The 20,531-nt window shown below is 48.1% G+C and overlaps 2 protein-coding genes across 7 annotated transcripts in view; both read left to right on the top strand.

Moving 5' to 3' along the window:
* The window catches only part of STIM1 (stromal interaction molecule 1), a 186,032-nt gene extending 170,040 nt beyond the window's left edge, over nt 1-15,992 (top strand). Inside the window, exons 8-14 of one of the 6 annotated variants that reach the window (XM_040489148.1) lie at nt 5,084-5,251; nt 5,770-5,870; nt 6,149-6,384; nt 7,516-7,608; nt 9,297-9,363; nt 11,711-11,747; nt 14,053-14,224. In XM_040489148.1, coding sequence (XP_040345082.1) covers nt 5,084-5,251; nt 5,770-5,870; nt 6,149-6,384; nt 7,516-7,608; nt 9,297-9,363; nt 11,711-11,747; nt 14,053-14,097 — 747 coding nt within the window. In that variant the 3' untranslated portion in view covers nt 14,098-14,224. The other 5 variants (XM_040489145.1, XM_040489149.1, XM_040489146.1 and 2 more) reach the window with 5 other exon arrangements.
* A 1,134-nt stretch (nt 15,993-17,126) lies between these two features.
* Nucleotides 17,127-20,531, top strand: part of RRM1 (ribonucleotide reductase catalytic subunit M1) — a 37,149-nt gene continuing 33,744 nt past the window's right edge. Inside the window, exon 1 of the mRNA XM_040489150.1 lies at nt 17,127-17,353. Within this exon, the coding sequence (XP_040345084.1) occupies nt 17,335-17,353 (19 nt within the window). The 5' untranslated portion in view covers nt 17,127-17,334. The remainder of the gene's footprint in view (nt 17,354-20,531) is intronic.

Here is a 20,531-nt window from a genome sequence, read left to right as displayed (position 1 = left end):
AAACAGTTGGGGACTTTTCCAGTGATTTTTTCTCATTGATTTCTAATTTAATTTCACTGTTGGTCAGAGAACATATGTTGTATATTTTCAGTTCTTTCAAATGTGTTGAGACTTGGTTTATGTAAACAGACCAAACAATACAATGGAAAGGTGAAGAGTGTCAGATTGGATAAAAAAACAAAACCCAGCTATCTGCTGTTTACAAGAGATATAAAATGGTAAGGATATAAAATGGGTAAAAGTAAAAGGATGAGAAAAGATATATCATACAAACGCAAAGCACAATAAAACAGGAGTAGCTATATTACTATCAGACAAAATAGGCTTTAGAGCAAGAGGTATTACTAGAGACAAAAATGGACATTTCATCATGATAAATGTGTGAATCCAACAGTAACATAACAACACTTAATTTGTATACATCTAATAATATAGCTTAAAAATATATAAAACAATGAGGCACCTGGGTGGCTCAGTCAGTTAAGCATCTTTCAGTGTAGGTCATGATCTCACACACAGTTCGTGCATTCAAGCTCTGCATTGGCCTCTGTGCAGACAGCTCAGAACCTGGAGCCTGCTTTGGATTCTGTGTCTCCCTCTCTCTCTGCCCTTCTCCTCACGCTCTGTCTGTCTGTCTCTCTCGCTCTCAAAAATAAATAAACATTTAAAAAAATTAAAAAAATATATATATAAAGCAAGAGCTGAAGGAACTAAAAGTTTAATAGACAAATTTATGGTCAAAGTTAGAGATTTTAAAACACCTCTATCAAAAATAAGAAGCCAAAAGTATCAGTAAGGATGTGAAAAATGTAAACATGATTAATCAATTTGACCTTATCAACATATACAGAGCATTCTGCCTGACAACTGCAGAATACACATTTTGTTTCATGTCTACATATTGCTTCTGTTCCAATCTCTCCTCTCCTTCTGGGAATCCAGTATTTATGTAAGACCTTTTAACTGGATTCCACTTGTCTCTTATGCTTAGTTGTGTCTTTTTTTTCTCTTCGTGCTTTGGTTTCATTATTTTCTGTGGATTCGTCTCTGAGTTCTCTAATCCTATATTCTGCTGTGAATATTGTGCTGTTTTGTTCAACCCATCCAGTGGAATCCTACTCTCAGATAATGTAGTTTTCAGTTCTAGAATGCCTGTGTTACTCTTTTATAGATTCCGGTTTCCTGCCCAGAATTTCCATGTTTCCATTTATTGTGTCCATCTCTGTATTTTCTTCACTCATAGTTGAAGTCCTTTTCTGGTGCCTCTCACATTTGGATCACTTATGGGACTGCCTATTTTTCCTCTTGATTATTGGTTATATTTTCCTGCCTCTTCTCATGTCTAGTCATTTATTTTTATTAAATAGTGGACAGTGTGTATAAAAAATAATAGAGGCTCCAGATGATTTTATCTTCCATCAAATAGAGGCTCCTCCCTTCTTCTGCTAGGTATGTAGGGTGAGGATCTAATCACCTCAAGCCAATCAGAAATTGAGCCATGTTGGAGCTGGGTTGTAGTTTTAGAAAGACTTGGTCTAGCACTCGTTTGTCCCTGTTTCTCAGGCATGTTCCTTCCTTTTTCTTGAGAGCTTGTGGATTTCTTTCTCCTGAGCCCTGAAAGACTATGAGAGATTCATTTTTGCCACTTGGAGGATTTTAACTTAGCTCTTTGGCCTCCTGCTCCTCATAGCTTCAAAATTTTGCAGCTGTCTCGAGGGGAGGACCCAGGGGTATGTGTGAAGCAGGTCCCTTCCTTCCTACAATGTTTTGTCCCCTAAGTATTATGAAATTATGGGAGATTTTATTCCACCCTTTGACCTAGCTATGTGTTCTCCTGCACAGCCCCAGAACTGAGTAAGTGCTCAATGAAGAAAACTGGATGTATGTTTCCAATCTCAATTTCCAATCTGTCATACCAGTACTGTACTACCAACAAAAGCTGGGCTGGTTTCTCTAGGCTCCAGTGGAGTCCCCACTGCCCTGGGCCATGCCCAGTTATCAGCTCTCACCCAGAACCATCCAATGGCTCCAAGGAAGAAAATGGCTGACAATTATCAACTCATCTTAGGCTTTTTCCCCTCTTTGGATTTTCAGTTCATCTAGTCCAGTGATTCTCAGACTTTTTGATCTCAGAACCCTTTGACTCTTAAAAATTATTTAGGACCTCAAAGAACATTAAAAAAAAATTTTTTTTAAGGTTTATTTTTGAGAGGTGGGGGAGGGGCAGAGAGAGACAGAGACACAGAATCTGAAGCAGGCGCCAGGCTCTGAGCTATCAGCACAGAGCCCGATGTGGGGCTGAACCCACGAACCATGAGATCCTGACCTGAGCTGAAGTCAGAGGCTTTAACCGACTGAGCCCACAGGCGCCCCATCAAAGAACATTTTTAAAGGGGAAGTCTGTTGCTGTTTATCCTGTTAGAAGTTAAAACTGAGAAAATTAAAGAGTATTTATTAATTCAGGGGTGCCTTGCTGGCTCAGTCAGAAGAGCATGCAACTCTTGATCTTGGGGTCATGAGTTCAAGCCCCACATCGGGGGTAGAGATTACTTAAAAAAAAAAAAAATCTTAAGGGGTGCCTGGGTGGCTCAATCGGTTAAGTGTCTGCCTTCAGCTCAGGTCATGGGCTGATCTGACAGTCAGGTCAGATCTCACAGTTCATGGGTTGAAGCCTTGTATAGGGCTCTGTGCTGACAGCTCCGAGCCTGGAACCTGCTTCAGATTCTGTGTCTCCCTCTCTCTCTGACCCTCCCCCGTTCATGCTCTGTCTTTCTCTGTCTCAAAAATAAATAAACGTTAAAAAAAAAAAAAAATGACGGGCATTTTTCAAAATAAAAATAATTTAATGAGAAGTGAGTTGTTTTGTTTTTTTTTTTACAGTTTTGCAAATTCTTTTAATGTCAGGCTTAATAGACTGCTGATTCTTATATTAGTGTCTATATTCAATCTGTTATGATATTACTTATCATATAGCCTCTGGAGAAATCTACAGTTCAGTTGTGAGCGAAAGGGAGTGAAAAAGGTAAATAATGTCTTAGTACAATTATGAAAATAGTTTGATCTCACAGATGCTCTGAAAGGATGCACTCAAGGATCCCTGGATCATACTGGAAAAATTGTAGACATAGTCTTTATAGCTCTCTGATGACTTTGAAAATTTTTCATAATTATAATAATTTGTCTTTCAAGAATTTTGTAATTTGTGTAGCTTAGACAGCTTTCCCCAGATGCTGTGTTGGATCAGAATTATTCTTCTGGCATGACCTACTGCATCCTATGGGGAAGTGGAAGTCAGGGGTAATAAAGCACGTGGTCAGTGGTTATTAACTTTGCTGCATAGTAGAAGCTATGTAGTAGAACTTGCAGAACATGAGAAAGTATTGATACCTAGGCCAGCGCCCCAGATCTGTGAAATCAGAATCTGGGTTTGGGTCCAGATACCAGTATTTTTGAAGTGTGATTCCCCAGGTGATTCCAGCGTGTCGCAGGTTGAGAACCACAGCCATAGAATAAAAGAATACTGTGACTTGCCCCCCAGCTCTATCTCCTTCAGGCATTTATTCCTTGTGTGTGGCAGGATGGGTCTGTCTCTGTCTCCCTGCCTCCCATCCTCCCCACCCCGCCCCCCACTTCCTTTTCCCTATTTTGTAAGTATTTCTCCTGTTAAACCATTTTGAGCCTGTTAGACCAGCCTTTCCCAACTGTCCCACTGCCCTCCCTTTCCTCTTTTTTCTTTTTCTCTCCATCCTCCCTTGCTCTTAGCTTATCCCATTCCTTTCTCTCCCTTCAAGGTAGAACTTGATAATACATTTTCACACTTGGTGTATTAGACTCTAAGGCATCTGTTCTCCATTTTAAATCTACAAAGCCAGGAGTGGGCTAAGTTATAGTTTCTTTTTCCACTTTTTCAAAGACCGAAAACCAAGTGGGGATTTGTCGTCTCATTGGCTCTCTATGGAATAAAAGTGTTCTGTCCTTAGCTAAGGCCCTCCCAGTCTATCTCAGGCCACGGAGAGAACCTCAGGCCTGCTCTGGGATACTTGCCCCATTGGCAAGTTGGGAATAATACAACTGCCTCTCAATCCCTTTTCTCTGGGATTCTGACCAGCTAAAGGTCAGTGTCTAGGTGGGGAAATTGGGAGTCACTTCTGTAGACTGGGTGAGATAGCAAGGGATCCAGTGTGTATAATGTCTGCATGCAATCTCAGACCTTCCATGTTTAGTGCTTCCATGTTTCAGCTTCATTGGATGCTCCTTGCTGAGAAGTCAGTGAGATCTCTGCTTACACATTGCTTCTCTCATGTCTTGGCCTCTTTCGGCAATGCCCATGTTCAAAGTAAGTGTGCTGGTTTGTAGAGGGTGCCCTTCAAAGCCTACCTGCCCTGCTCAATGGGAGAATCATAGACAAAACCTCGGGACTACAGGACACTTTGGAGAGCATTCAGGCTATCCCTTTCTGGAATAGCGATCATTTTTAAGGGCTCTCTGACCTGAGCTGTTCACATACCTCCTCCTGAGATCACCCCTTTACTGTGGTTTGGATTTGCAAGGGAGAAAGTCTTTCCTCACACTAAATTGAGATCTGCTATTGAAAGCACAGGGTCACAGGGCCAGGAGCCGGAATCAGAGTTTTGGATTCCCAGTCAAGTGCTTTTTCTGCCACATGGTGATGTCTTGAGGTCTGAGCATAGACCCCCACCTCTCGGAAAGAAGGTGGCTCACTGAGCTGACCTGAGCCTCAAGAGAGCAGGGAGGATTATGGAGATTGGCTGCAGGCCAGGAGAGGCAGCTAATGTGTGGGTACACAATGCTCTAGTCTGGCAGCAAAAAAAAAAAAAAAAACCTCTCAATTTGAGATCTGGTTGACACTACTGACTGTGTGACCTTGAGTAGATTACTTTCCTTCTCTGAGTTTGTCTCCTTGTAATATATAAAACACAGAATAATCCTTGCCCTTTCTGCCTCTCGAGAGGGCTGGAAGCTCATATGAGATAGCAGATAAGAACTCAGAATTCTGTGCTATCAGAGGCATCGGGAGAGGGTCATGGCAGCAGTAATGGCTCACATCCTCTTGGCTGCACAGGTTCGGGAGGCCCTGAGGAAAGCAGAGAAGGAACTGGAATCACACAGCTCATGGTATGCTCCAGAGGCCCTTCAGAAGTGGCTGCAGCTGACCCACGAGGTGGAGGTGCAGTACTATAACATCAAGAAGCAAAATGCTGAGAAGCAGCTGCTGGTGGCCAAGGAAGGGGTGAGACCTGCCTTCCCATCACTCTCTTCTCTCCTCCTTGCCCCCTCCCCTCACCTGCCCTTCTTCCTCCTCTCCACCTCTCCTTATCCCTCCTGTTGGACAAAGAGATATCCTGGTGCTGGGTTCTGTTTCTTTTCCTGAAAAATAGTTCCTGATGATGTCCTCAAGTTCCTGGAGGAGGGGCTGAGGGCATGGGTGTACTCCCACCTGCCTTCTGGAAAGATGAAGCAAGTGGAGGCAGGTAGAGGGAAAACTCTGCCAGCCCCAGCCCGCTATGGGGCAGAACCCTTCTGGGGCTGGGGGACTGTCAGGGGATCCCACTGCTTCTCTCTTTGCCTTCATTTTCTCTCCTCCCCCGCTGTTGTCCTTCCCCCTGCCTTCCTTTCCCTTCTTCTCTTCCTTTCTCTCATGCAGCCTAAGCTGTGCTAGGAGGAGGAGGAGCCAGCCACTGAAAGGCATTTCTCATTGTCCCACCTCTAATCCCTGCTCTGTTTAAGCTGGGGATCTCATTTTTGCAGGCTGAGAAGATAAAAAAGAAGAGAAACACACTCTTTGGCACCTTCCACGTGGCCCACAGCTCTTCCCTGGATGATGTGGATCACAAAATCCTCACTGCGAAGTAAGTAGCACCTGATGCCCAGCTCTGGCGGTGTCCACCCCATCCTCGGAGTTGGAGGGTGTGTGGAGTCTGCAACCCCAGTTCTGCTTCTTCACTGGTAGAGGGGCAGCTCTGGTGTCCTGCCCCAGCCTTTATCCAGCTCCCACCTTGCTCTTGAATTTATGATTTAACTGTGTTTCTTATTTGCACGTATTCCCCCAACCTGTTCCTCTAGGAAGCCTCGTTCCTACCGGGGCTCCCACCCGCCCATGGCTTCAATTCTCTTCCATGTGCTCCAGGCAAGCTCTGAGTGAGGTGACGGCAGCACTGAGGGAGCGCCTGCACCGCTGGCAGCAGATTGAGATCCTCTGTGGCTTCCAGATTGTCAACAATCCTGGCATCCACTCCCTGGTGGCTGCTCTCAACATAGACCCCAGCTGGATGGGCAGCACACGCCCCAACCCTGCCCACTTCATCATGACCGACGACGTGGATGACATGGATGAGGAGATTGTGTCACCCTTGTCCATGCAATGTAGGTGACCTCTTGGGTGGGGGTGAGGGAAGGAGCCTTTGATGCACCGGTTGAGAAGTGGTTGGCTACTGCTGTGCCTAGAACAGCATATGGGGCGGAGACCAAGGAAGGTAGTTGAGCTCAGGGCCTTGGTTCATAAAGCACAGTTCATGTCAGGATATTTCTCTACAGTTGTGCTCTTGGTGTTGTTTCCATGCTCTATGCTCTGTCTGCCCCTCTGGGTCTATTGTGTTAAGTGTGTCTCCCTTCACTCTTTGTGTTTCTTAAATCCCTTTATTCTCCTTTTTCTCCCCCATGTGCCTTTATAAAAACAATCTCCTTTAGTGGTGCATTATATCAAAATGGCATTCATTTTGGCTCTTTACTGCTATTATCTGTTTTCATTTTTATATTTGTTCTTAATTGCTAAAGACAAATGGAATGATATCTTTTTCTGTTTTTGTGTGAGGCCCCATAAAGCGGTAGTCCCTTAAAGAGACATAGCCCTAAATTCTCCAAGCCAGAAAGACATTCTTGTCCTGGAGGGATCTCCTGCACAAGCATGTTCCCCTGAATTCTTGGACCTCTGCACCCTTTCCTGGGCCTTCCCTCTCCTGTTCCTCCCCTCAAGTGGTGAGAGCTGAGTAGAGCAAAGTCAAAGAGACAACTCTCTGTGGGAAATCTTCAGTGAATGAGGGACTTACCCCTAAGGGGCCCAGTTGAAATTTTCCCTGGATCAGAGGCTATTTAGATAACTAGAATAGACCTTTACTACGGAAAAGCTGTTGTCTCGGGCCCACATCCCATGGGCCTGGCTTAGGGGCTCACTTTCAGAAAGCCAGATTCTTTCATCAGGCTGGACTCCAGCTACAGACAGGATTTATTTGTAAATTTGTTCAGCAGTACGTTGCCTCTGGCCAAGCTGCTTTGTCACCCTTGTCTGATATCCTATCAGGGCTTTAATCAAAGGCCCAACAAGGTTAGGATCACTGGCAGGCAAGGCTCCCATGTTCCATGGGTTGGGAGGGATCTTCATTAGCTCTCAGCTACCCAGTCCTTGCCCTGGCCCTCCCCTTATCCCACTGAAAGGTGGGCTGAAGCCCTCTGTAAATCAGATTCTCTTCTCCTTTTGGCCTGGCTGTTGGAACCTAGATGCTGCCTGGCTGATGGGGCGTAGGTTCAGTGACCGCTCTCTCTGCTCAGCATCCGCCGGCTCGGATGATCAGTCCCTCTGGAAATACCCGGGTTTGAGGAGCCCCTTTGGGGCTTTTGTTTTTCCAACTTTTGGGACTAAACCAACACTCCTACCCCTGAGCTCCTTCTCCTGCCTGCCTCACTCCCCTGCCTGCTCCCTCTATTCCCTTGGCACTATCCCTACTAACTGCAGGGAGAGGTTCAGGGGTGAGAAGAATCAGCCTGCTCAGCTGAGGGCTGGAGAGAGAGCACCCATAGTGAGGGAAGGCTTGGGCTTCTCCTTCCGGCCCAGCTAGACAGAAGTCCTGGTGGCCCTTCTTCTAGCTGGGCTGGGATGGAAAGAGAGAAGGAAAGATCCTTCCTTTCTTTTCTCTTTTTCATGTTTCTCCCTTTTCCTCCCTTTCCCCCTTACTTCTCCCTTTGCCTCTTCCTTTTCCATGCTGCTTCTTCCTCTTCTGCCTCCCTTTCCATGCCTTGAAAGCCACCAGTCATAGAAGCCCTGCCTCCCCAGCTCTCCATCACTGTGGACCTGCGTTCTCTCCCTTGCGGAGCCTCCATGGCTTCTGGCACCCATGTCACGTGGCTCATTCTCCCATCTTTAGGGAGAAGGCGGGGAGGCCCACCTCTCAGGGTAGAGGAAAAAAAACAAAGGTAGAAATTCTGTTTTCAGCTGGAGCTGGAAGTGAGCCCAAGGGGGATGCTCTAGCACATTCCCAAGTTACCTGGTGCCCGTATACCCCTTCCCTGGGCATGGTGGCCGTCGTCTTCCAAGAGCCTGATTTGTAGCATTATTCCAGGAGCTGGCTCTGTGTTGTCTGTATGCTTGTTAGAAGAAATTTGGAAAGTGAAAAGTGAAAAAGTGCTGAAGAAAAAGGCACACCTAGTCCCACTGTATTTGAACAGCTTTTTTCCTACAGTCTCCTGTCTGTGAATTTTTTAATAATTTTTTATGTGGTCAAGATAATAATGACCACTACCATTTGTTGAGTGCCATGAACTGTGACAGGTACTTTAAATACACTCTCTTGAAGCGTCACAACAACCCTGCAGAATTTTATAAACTAGGTCTCAAACTAGGGAAACTAGTTGCGCAAGGTCGCGACTACAAGTGGGAAGGCCTCACTTCAAACTCGAGTCTTTTGTGTTCCGTAGTTCAAGGTGTTTCTTTCATGTATCCTTTTGTCTCCCCTGAGCATTTCAGTAGGTATTTTTGTATGTTTTTCAAATCTTAAGCAGAATTTTTAATAGCTGTATAGTCTTCCAACAATCAGATATATTATCATTTTCAATTTTATGTGTATTTTCATACAATTATTAATACTTATGTGATGAGCATGTGTGTGTATAGATCCTTGTCTGAACTGTGAATTACTTCCTGAGGTTGGCTTTCTAAAAAGGCTGGTTCTTAGTGCTCTCCCGGACCTCGTCCCACACCCCCTCCCACCCTGCCTGGCCCGTTTCCTCCCACTAACTGCCCTGCCTCTCCTCTCTTATAATATTGGCCCTCGGTATCCTTCCATTGCAGTTGCCACTAAAACTGACCTGGGCACCTCATCTTCAATGTCCCCTTCCTTTTAGGACCCCTGGTGGGAGGTTTTCGGGAGGAGGTGCCCCGTTCTCCACATTGGGCACCAAGGGCCGAGCGGTCTGCAGCAAGCCTTTCTCCAGGGGCAAACCTGCTTGGCTGCCAGCCCCGAGGAGGTCGGCCCCTCCTGACACTTTCTTTACTCTCCTTGCAGCTCCCACCCTGCAGTGCAGTGTCCGGCAGCGCCTGACGGAACCACAGCACGGCCTGGGATCTCAGAGGTTGGTAGAGGGCGAGGCTGGCCACTTCTTGACAAGCCGGGTCTCTCTGCGGCGAATGCGCAGCCTTTCATCTGGACAGTCTTTCAGTTCTGAAGGCCACGGGACCAGCTCTCCACCTGCCTCTGCTTCTTCTTCCTGTTCCTCTACCACCACCACCACCACCACCACCTCCTCCTCCACCACCACCACCACCTTCACCACCTCCATCACCAACGTCCATGTTCACCCTGTCTATTACCACCACAGCACTTCCTATTTCCTCCAGATGAAGCCCTACCCTGACCCATCCCCTGCTGACAGCACCGCTGTGATGCCTGGGCATTCAGAGAGCTTGGGGTATCGGCTGTCTCTCTTCTCTTCCTTGCCTTTCTGTTGCCTTTACCTTGGCCTCTGCCTGCTGGCTGCTGCTTGGTCAGCTGTGGGGGTGTGTGCAGTGGGGCATCTTCTCCTGGTCCTGCCCTTTCCCAGCCCTGGGCTCCTTCTTAAGTTCAGCCTAACTCCCCACAACTTTGTTCCCTTCTCTGTTTGGGGTTTTGCTGACTCTAAAAATGAGTACAATGCCCCTCCCTCACGGTCCTATTGCACTTTTGCCTAAACTTTGCACTTTCACATCCGTTGTTTCCATGGAGTCTTTACTTCCTTTACTCCTTCAATAGAACATTTATTGATACCTGCTCTGGGCCAGGCTCTGCTGGGCATGGGGATTCATAGATGATAAGATACATCCCAGCCATCAAGACTCACAGTCTGGTCCGGGAGAGGTACATAAATAATTATGGAACAGTCTGAGAAGTGCTATGGGGTGCTGAGGAGGGAGTGACTAACAGTGTGCACCTGGGTGGAACGCTTCACAAAAGAGGTGACATCTGTGCTAACACCCTGTGCAGGAAAAGGAGGAAGTATAGTCTAGGCAAAGGAAGGCTTAATGTGCAGAGGCGTGGAGGTTCAAGAGAATATGATGTATTTGTGGTTAGAACCTTGGGCGTGCGTTGGTGGGAAAGGGTGGTAGATGAGGCTAGGAGGAGGAAGGGCTCCAAGAGGCTTGGGCATTGCCCTTTAGGAGATGGAGAATTGCAAAAGGGTTTTAAAAAGGAAGAGAATCATGGGGCGCATGGGTGGCTCAGTTGGTTGAGCATCTGACTCTTGATTTCAGCTCAGGTCATGATCCCAGGGTCATGGGATCCAGCCCCACATCGGGCTCCATGCTGAGCATGAAGCCTGCTTAAGATTCTCCCTCTCTCTCTGTCTCTCCCCACCCCCTTTCCTTTGCCCCTCTCACCAGCTTGTGCGCTCTTCGTCTCTCAAATAAAAATAAAGGGAAGAGAATCAGATTTGCACTTTAGAAATAACATTTTTGTGGCCTGTATAAAGAAGAGAAGGGGAGACTACAGAAATCTGGAAGTCACCAAGGTAGACCAGTAGGGGAGGTAGTGAGGTCTAGGCATTGGAAAGGAGAGGTTTAATTTGGTAACTGGCTGAGATGGGTGGAGGAGAAGGAGGAGTCTAGGATGACACCCAGGTTTCTAGCTGGGGTGGCTGCATGGATATGGTAACCTTCACGGAATTAGGGAACTGAAGAGGGGAAATGGGTTCAGGGGTTTTAGACAAGAAGAGTTTATAGGTGGGGCCAGCACAAAGTACTCACTTTCAGAATAGGAATTTAAGGTACTGAAAAGTTAAGTAATTTTCCCCACGTCCCACAGCTAATTAGTAACAGAACAGAGTAGAACTTGACTTTCCATTCCAGGGCACTCTAGGTATTTTTGTCCTTCCACAAGGTCTCAATAACTGCACTGTGTAACAGCTGGTGAAAGGCTTTCTCCCACAGCCTGCTCTAGCAGCTACCTTAGGAGATAGGCTAGGGTCAGAGATAAGAGAATTCACTTTGCCTGGAACAAGCTTAGGGGAGACTCAGAAAGTCCCTCTCCTCTGGAGGGACCTCTCATCTCTGAAGTTGAGACATGACCAGCCCTGGCCTCGGGGCTGCAGCCTGCTGATGCCGTTGCTGACTTCTGGCTGTGCTTCACTCAGGAGGCCAGTCTCTCTCTGTGTTAGCCTAGAGGGCTGTTCCTTTGTCTTTTACAAAGGGACTGCCTTTGCTAGCACTTTCACCCTGCAGAGTGGCTCATATTCATCCTCATCCTCATTTTCATCCAGAAGCCTAGGCTGGGAGACTGCCCCTCCCAATACAGGTGGAGAGGGCTGGATGGGGTCTGGGGCACTAGGGGATGCTGTGGATCTCAAGCTCCAAGGCCCAAGCTGAGGGCAATGGGGAGGGGCGGGTGGGGAGGTACCTGCACCCACCTGGCCTGTTCACTACTTAATTTTCTTTTGCACCATGCACCAGAGGATCGTCTCTAAAGACAAACAGGCTCTCTAGTAAGGTTAGTAGCTTGGTATGGGAGCCCAAGGCAACCCAGCCTTTGGGGAGGGACACCTTCTGGCGCCCGAGTGTCTCAAAGATCCAGGGAGGGAAAGTGAGCTTTGCCTCAGCAGGGCTTTTACCTCCAGGGTGTGACACCTGGGTTTCCTCCAGGCTTTTTTCTTGCATTGGAAAGTCTTAGCTTATAACTGATGACAAGGCATGGGGGGACGGGAATCATGGCCAACTGGAGCTGTAGGCCACGAGGAGTGAGGCTGGGAGGTCCCCCAACCCCCGACCACTCTTCCTTGGCATTAGAAATGTAGGCTTCTGGGGTTCTCACCTCATCAGCGTAGATGGCCCCCTTTCCAGTGCTGCTGCCCCCCAGAACTGTCTCGGCACCTTGCTCACTGGCTCATTATGTGTGTGGAAAAGGCAGGATATGGAGAGGATCATCTTGGAACTTAAGGAAACAAGGGCATATTTAGATGGAAGAAGGACAGTGTCTGATATAGGAAACCAAATATGAGACTGAATACTAGTAAACAGTAGAGTATGTGGCTGAAATAGGATTTGTAGAATGGAATTGGAGCTGGGATTGTTCTCTGCTGTTCCTTGTCTCCAGGAAGATACTGGCCCATGGGGTAGCTGCTTAGTTAGTTGTTTCCTGTTGAGAATTAACCCTACACTAGCTATGAGCCAACCTTCTGCTTTTGCATATTTTAAGGGCCTGGTGCCTTCCCTGATTTTTGACCCCCAGCCTCCTCCTTTCCAGATCCTGTGGTGCTCTCCCCTACCACTCCTGACTCTTTCCCTTTGGCTTCCTGACCCGGATGCTTAAGCATTTCCCTTATCTCTCTCCTCTGCCTCTACCGTGGTTGTCAGGCCTCTGGAAAAGCAGAGGGAGGGTTAAGGGACTGACAGGGGACCCCTCATATTTACCCTTTTGTCTGTAGAGGCAGGAGAGGAGGCATCGGGAATTGGTTCATGGGCCTTCTTAGGAGTAGCCAGGCCCTTTGGGGTCTCAGCTTTCTGGACTAACCTTGGTGTGTGCATGTCCAGTGTGCGGTGTCACATCCCCATAACAGCCTTGCAAAGAAGCCTCTTGTGACTGGCCTACAATGGGTCTTCCAGCTTGATTGGCCTCATCATCTTCATTCCCACATACTTCCTACATTTCCAAGTGATTTGCTAACATACCTGATCCTCCAAACAGCCTTGCAAGATCACTCAATTGGTATTATCTTCATTTGGCCAAAACTGAGGACCAGCAAGGTTAGATGACTTAAGTTTAAGGTCACACAACAAGCCTCAGGCAGAGATGGAAATCGAAACAGACCTTCTGACATCTAGTGGCAGCTCTTTGGAACCACTGCTACTTAAAAGACCCATGTGCTGTGTTTCTGCACCTGCCTGCACTGTCCCTCTCACAGAGCTCTGAAAAAGACCCCACCTTTCCAGCTGCCAGCCGACTTTGGTTTGAACTCAGAAACACTTCTCTGTGACCCACTTTGAATCCTGTGAGAGGGTTGAAAGAGGCAGCATCCTGACCTTTTGGGGTGGATAAGGGATTGTTTGCAAGGCTGTTCTAACCTTCTCCTCCCCAGCCTGGGTCAGGCCCACTTACTACTGCATGTACCCTGTTCCTTGGGGCTTGGCCCAGACTGGATGTATCCCAGGGTGTGACAGGAGTCCGTGGGGAAGAAAGTCATGGAAAATGGTGACCCAGAGCAATATGTGGGCTCTGGGTTGGCTTAAGGTTGAGTCCTAAGAAGTCTAGCCAGCTGAGGGAAGGAAGAGATTTTATTGAGGATGCCTGGGGAATTTAAGCCTACAGTTGCAGCAGTTTAGGGCCTGGCCACTCAGCAGGGTGGGGGCCCGTCTCTAGAAAGCCCTTTGCCAGACAGATGATGGTATAATGATGTTTGGTTTTGCTTCTTGTTTGTCTCTTTTCTCTCTACCACTCTTCCCTTTCTTTCTTTTTTTTCTCCCCTTGTCCTTCTTATTTCTATTTGTTCCTCCTTTTGCCTTTCTTTCTCCCTGCTTTTATTCTCCCCTCCGTGTCTCTTCCCCATCCTGTCCCCATTCCCTATTCCTGCCGCCTCTCTTATCCTGTACTTAACGGCCTACTCAACTTCCTTCTCGTTCTCATCCTTCTCTCTCACCCACCTGTCTGTTCATCCTCTTTTCTCTCTCCTGCCCCTCTTTCCATCCCCATTCCCTACCCCCTCCTTGTCTTCTCATGCTGTTCCTCTCTCCTCTTCACCTTCTCCCCATTCCCCTATCCTGTATGTTGTCCCTTTCCTCCTCTCTGCCCTGTCTTGCAGGGATTTGACCCTTTCCGATTCGGAGTCCTCCCTCCACATGAGTGACCGCCAGCGTATGGCCCCCAAGCCTCCTCAGATGGTCCGTGCTGCAGATGAGGCCCTCAACGCCATGACCTCCAATGGCAGCCACCGGCTGATTGAGGGGGTCCACCCCGGGTCTTTGGTGGAGAAACTGCCTGACAGCCCTGCCCTGGCCAAGAAGGCACTACTGGCGCTGAACCATGGGCTGGACAAGGCCCACAGCCTGATGGAGCTGAGCCCCTCAGCCCCACCTGGTGGCTCTCCACTTTTGGATTCTTCCCGTTCTCACAGCTCCAGTTCCCCAGACCCAGACACACCATCTCCGGTTGGGGACGGCAGAGCCCTGCAGGCTAGCCGAAATACACGCATTCCCCATCTGGCTGGCAAGAAGGCTGTGGCTGAGGAGGATAATGGCTCCATTGGTGAGGAGACAGACTCCAGCCCAGGCCGGAAGAAGTTTCCCCTCAAAATCTTTAAGAAGCCTCTTAAGAAGTAGTCAGGATGAGAGTGGCAGTGGCGGGACAGCTTGCCCTTCCCTGGTCTTCTGCCTCTCTTTCTTCCCCTTCCAAGATCCCTGGCCCCTAGAGTGGGGCATGGGAGGGGCTGGCCCAGGGGCCTCGGCACTGTACATACCTGCCCCCCTCATCCTTGGGTCCTTCAACATTATTTATTAACTGACCACCATGGCCTGCCTGCCCTGCCCTCCCACCCACGGGCTGCCGCTGCCACTCCCTCTCTACTTCAGTGCATGTCTTAGTTGCTGTCCCCTCAGCTCCCAGCTCCACTTCTGGGGTCCAGCTTCTGTCTCTGCTGTCCCAGTTTTGAAGTTTGGTTTCTTGTTTCTCTGTGTTTCCTGCTTTCAGGCTCCTCCCTCCCACCACTCCGCAACTTCCCCTAGCAGCTTGGGGGGGGGGGGGGGAAGATAGGAGGAGTAACTTCTGACGTCTGTGCCTCAGACCTGTTCCACCCCATCTACGATGGTTCTGTTTGCCTCAGACTGGGGCGGGCCTAGGGTCTATTGCTTGAGGTTTGTTCTTTGGGAGTGTGGTGGGCCAGAAGGAAACTTGGCCTGGAGCTCTCTTGAGCCTCTAGGGGTCCATGGGGGAGTGGAACACATTCCCAGAGAATAAGCTACTAGAGAATTTTGAAGAGAGGCCAGGCTAGGGGGTAGGTTGGGAGAGACTCCTCTTAGTTGGAGCATGAGTAGATGCCAGAGTTGTGGGCTATAAGGTAGTCACCTTTTCTCTCTTCTCTCACCCACACCTGCGTCTTTCTTATCCCTGCTCCCCCACACTGCAGGAAGGTTTGACTGTAAGAGGTGCTGCCCAAATGCTCCCCCAAGCATCAGTACTCCTGGAGCTCAGGACAAATGGCTCCCCTGGCCATGGGAGTCTCAGCCATGATACAGGGCTCAAATGGGGCCCTGAAGTGGTTGGGCAGGATATTGTTGCATTTGAACCAAAAAACATTTTTAAATTGAAAAAATAAATCTCCTGAATTTCCCAAGTGCCTGCACCACATACTCCCCTTGTCAGACCCCATTTTCATGTTACTGCATAGCTTGGGCCAGAGGCTCAAAAAGGACACAGCTGGTTTAGGGAAGGGGGTGGCTAAGGAAGATGTAGGTGAAGGCAGCTGTGTGACCTCTTCCCCCACACCCTTCCCACCCTCTAGACAAGTCTCTTCCTTACCTGTTTTTGCTATGGCTGTAAAGGTATTTTCCTGTTGCCCCACTCCCTCCCATGCCTTTACTCTGGGATCCTATTTGGGGCCTGGGGTGCAGGCACCTGGGGCTGGTCTTAGGAGGGTGCTAGGCTGCAGACTGCCTTGTACCCCCTGGGCACCCTCACATGGGTTTTTCTGTGTTATTTCATAAGACTCTTTGAAGTCCAATAAAGCATGTAGGAGATTTTAACCTCTGCTGGCTTTGACTCTCATTGTGTTCTCTGGCATAGCAGACAGGATGAAGAAGAGACTATTTCTCCTTGGCCAAGGAAAAATGAAACTAACACACGTACCCCAAAGCTCTCTGGATAGGGTTACCAGATGAAATACAGGATGCCTGCTTGGTTTAACTGGAATTTCTGATAAATAAAAACGTTTTTAGTATAATTATGTCCCCTGCAACATTTGGGACACGTTATTTTTGTTTGCTAAATCTGGCAACCCCATCCACCCTTAACCTATCTATCCCATGGCCTTGCCTATCACCTTTGTCTTTTTTAATTACTTCACAGGGAGCTCGGGGTGTATCTGGAGGGCAGTGAAAAACCAATGAAAGGTTTTAGAAATCGATGCCACGTGAGCTTTCATAAAAATTAGTTTGTGTAGCCTAATCAGAAGCTTTTACATCAGTCTTGTATATTTCGTCTCTTACCCATTCTTACCCCCCACATTCAGTCACCAAGCACAGTCCATTCTGCTTCCACAAGGCCTTACTGCTGACCCTGTTTCTGCCACCACCCGCTGGAGAATTATATAAGCCCTGCCCTGCTCAAACTCTTCCAGAGTTCCCATTCCGTCAGGATAAAATTCAATGCCCTTAGCCTAGCAAGGCTCTCTTCCAAGGATTTTGTGCCAGATTTCCTCCGACCTAGAGCGTGGGCCTCCTGGCTGCCTCCAGCTCTGGATCGAAGGCTACAGCCCACATTGGACAGCAGTCGGGTTATTATATTCTAACAGTCCTCAAGACAAGAAAGGGTTTTTGGATGGTTGGGTTTTTATTTCAAAAACACCTGAACCATCTTATTCTCGGCGGGGGCGCGCCAACGAGGAGGGCGGGGCCAGGCCTGGCGGGTTCTGCGCGCAGCGCGGGGTTCCTGTCCCAGATTCCTCTATGCCCACACTCAACATGGCGGCGGGAGAACCGCGTTCCCGCCGGGCGTGCCCACACCCAATGTGGCCGCGGGAAAGGCGCAGTATCCAGGGCCCTGCCCATACCCAAGATGGCGGCTACTGGGGCGAGGCTTACTCGGGCTTTACTAGCCCTGCCCACCAGCCAGGGCGCTGGCAGCGTCGAGTAACGTCATTCGAGCTCCGTCGCGCCGCTTTTGCGTCTTGGGTGGCGGGAGCGGGAAGGGTATTCGGATTGTCGCGCCTCCGCTCCGTGGAGGAAAGTGCTCTGTGGCCCCAAATCCAGTCCCTGCACCTGAGTGCCCCCAGGAACCCGACCCTTCGCACCCTACTACCTTCTCGATCCCGCCGGCGCCTCAGAGCTGCAGTCCCGTCTCGAATCCCTCAGCGCCTCAGCCACTAGCCGCGATGCATGTGATCAAGCGAGGTGAGAAGCCGGGGAGGGGGCGGCGGGTTAGTGGGGGGCAGGTAAAGGGGTCGCGGGCTGCCGCCGCCCTTGCAGTCGGCGGCGCCCGCCCGCCTCCACCGCTTCCCGCCCTGCCCGCAGAGGCTTCCCGCCCTGTCAAGCCCGCTCGGCCTCTGGCTTGCGTCAGTCTGACCCTCCCACCCCCCACAAGGCCTTCAGTCTGAGCCCCCTCGGCTTTGTCATCCTGGCGCCTTTCTAAAGAGTAATACCTCCCCTTTAACGGGTGGTTCCTGTGTGAGCCGAGCACTTTCCAGGCAGTGTTTATTAGCTCCTCTTCTCAGGTGAAGAATCTGAAGTGCAGAGAGAGGTCTGGTGACTAACGCAAGGCCACCCAGTTAGTTGATGGTGAGGCCAGGGTTCGAACCCATGGCTAACATCGGAGTTGTATTGGAAAACCCTGGGGCTGATGAGCTGTCCTAGGGACTGGGAGGAGCCGGGAAGAAGGGATTCAGCCCTAAACGGGCACCTGTCAGTTTCCTGATCTCTTCTGTGGGGTGAAAAAGAAAAGATCTTAGACACAGACAGACACCCCTGGAATTTGCCCTTTGCACGACGTGTGTTGCCACTTGCCCCAGGAGTAGTCTCGGAGGAGTTTGGGACTGGGACTAGTGATACAGAATCAGAGTAGGGTGGCAAAGACAACTTCTGACAGGATGAGTACTGGGAAGGGCCTGGGACTTGTGTTCTTCCTCAACAGTTATTTCCCATTAGACTTGCTGAGTTTCTCCTTTGTGCCAGCCCTTTGCTTGGCAGTGTGAAATTATAAGAGGAGACGGTCCCTGCCTTGCCAAAAGGTTTAATCGGTTTGGAAAAACAAGAGCAAAACATACATTTAGCAGAGAACCGTATGAGGCAGGTATGAACAAGTTTCAACTTGATCCTACTTGCCCCTGTTAAAGCAATAAAGTTATTTCAAAATTGTAGGCACTTAGTAAATACTGGTTGACTGGATATTTTGTCCACTAGGCTGTGAGTGTTTCAAAGATCGGGACTTTATGCCTATACTTAGCACAGGACTTACCATGAATAGGAATTCAAAGAATGAATGAGAATTATTTTTTTTTTTTAATTTTTTTTTCAACGTTTTATTTATTTTTGGGACAGAGAGAGACAGAGCATGAACGGGGGAGGGGCAGAGAGAGAGGAAGACACAGAATCGGAAACAGGCTCCAGGCTCTGAGCCATCAGCCCAGAGCCCGACGCGGGGCTCGAACTCACGGACCGCGAGATCGTGACCTGGCTGAAGTCGGACGCTTAACCGACTGCGCCACCCAGGCGCCCCGAGAATTATTTTAAAATATAGGATGGATATAGGGGTGCCTGGGTGGCTCAGTTGGTTAAGTGTCTGGCTTCGGCTCAGGTCATGATCTCATGGTCCATGGGTTCGAGCCCTGTCTGGCTCCGTGCTGACAGCTCAGAGCCTGGAACCTGCTTCAGATTCTGTGTCTCCCTCTCTCTCTGCCCCCCCCCCCCCCCCCACGCCCTGTCTCTTTCTCTCTCTCTCTGAAAAATAAACATTAAAGAAGTATATATGATATAATAAATGCTAGGGGTGGGCAGGTGGTTGATTTGGTTTTGTCTGAGTAGTTTAATAAAAGCCAAGAGATGGAGAAGTGGACAGTGGTGGTCCATCTTCTAATCTTTAGTATCTTGAGAACATCATTCTCTGAAATTCCTAGTCTTCCATTTTAGCTCACGAAACCAAAGACCAAAATACATAGTGCACTTTTATTGGTCCTTTCCTGTGAATGAGATGAGCATCTAGTTTTTTAGACCTTTAAAAAAAGGAGGATGAGGATCCCCTTATGGTAAGTCTGTAACAAATAGGAATTGAAAACTTGTGAACCTAAATTACTGGAGTAGGTAACACCTCTATGTTATATTTTTCAGCTTTGGGCCCACTTTAAAATGCTGTAGTTTAGATGGTACTTCCTACAACAAGCTCTGAAAGGCAGGGCTTATTTTGTTTCTCATTCCTTCAGAGAACATAATTTGATCCAGATGAGTCTCTGCTAGATTCTGCCAGTGTAGCATTTATCAGGGCTTGTTAATATACAAAGTGGTACTTTGGTTTCTTTTATTTTTGACTTTTATGGGCTTAGGGTTTTTCTTTTTCTCTCTCATTTTTGCCATGCCAGTGAGCAGCAGACTGACTTATGTAGTTTTTTTAATTTTATTATCTTTTTTAAATTAAAAAAATTTTTTTTTCAACGTTTATTTATTTTTGGGACAGAGAGAGACAGAGCATGAACGGGCGAGGGGCAGAGAGAGAGGGAGACACAGAATCGGAAACAGGCTCCAGGCTCTGAGCCATCAGCCCAGAGCCCGACGCGGGGCTCGAACTCATGGACCGCGAGATAGTGACCTGGCTAAAGTCGGACGCTTAACCGACTGCGCCACCCAGGTGCCCCAGTTTTTTTAATTTTAATGTAATTATCCAGGAGGGCAGCTGGCAGTCAACCTACTAGTATAGTAGTCCTCCCCCACTTATCTGGGGTTTTGCTTTCCACGGTTTCAGTTACCCGGACATCCGTGATCTGGAAGCAGATGATTCTCCTGAGTATTGTCAAAAGGTCAATAGTAGCCTAACTCTACATCACAATGCCTATGACTTTCACCTCATTTCATCCCATCATATATTCATTTTGTCATCTGACATCATCCTGGTACCACAAGGTATTTTGAGAGAGAGAGACCACATTCACATAATTTTTATCATAGTATATTGTTATAATAGTTTTATTTTATTATTAGTTATTGTTTATCTTTACTGTACCTAGTTTATAAATTAAACTTTATCATAGGTCTGTATGTACAGGAAAAAACAGTATATATGAGGCCCAGTATACTTTCTGTGATTTCAGGCATCCATTGGGGGTCTTGGAATGTATCCTCTGCCACAAAGGGGTACTACTCTATTTACTCAATGTGCTTATATCTTGCTAAGCACTGTGAGGGAAATAATAGAGGAAGAAGGCAGCTCCATCTTCAGAGATCTTAGGATTGTTAGGGACATAGGATTAATCATATGAAAATTGTTAGGTAACAGAAGGAAATAGTAGATGAGTATTTCTCTTGCTGTCTTTAGCTATTTTTTTTTTTTTTCCTAATGGGAGAATATTGTAATCCTCAAGGAGAT

Source organism: Herpailurus yagouaroundi, unplaced genomic scaffold, assembly GCF_014898765.1.
Source record: "Herpailurus yagouaroundi ecotype Mexico unplaced genomic scaffold, PumYag 180, whole genome shotgun sequence".
Classification (NCBI taxonomy): Eukaryota; Metazoa; Chordata; class Mammalia; order Carnivora; family Felidae; genus Herpailurus; species Herpailurus yagouaroundi.
The sequence above is the reverse complement of the archived record's forward strand: the minus strand, read 5'-3'. Positions and strand labels throughout refer to the sequence as shown.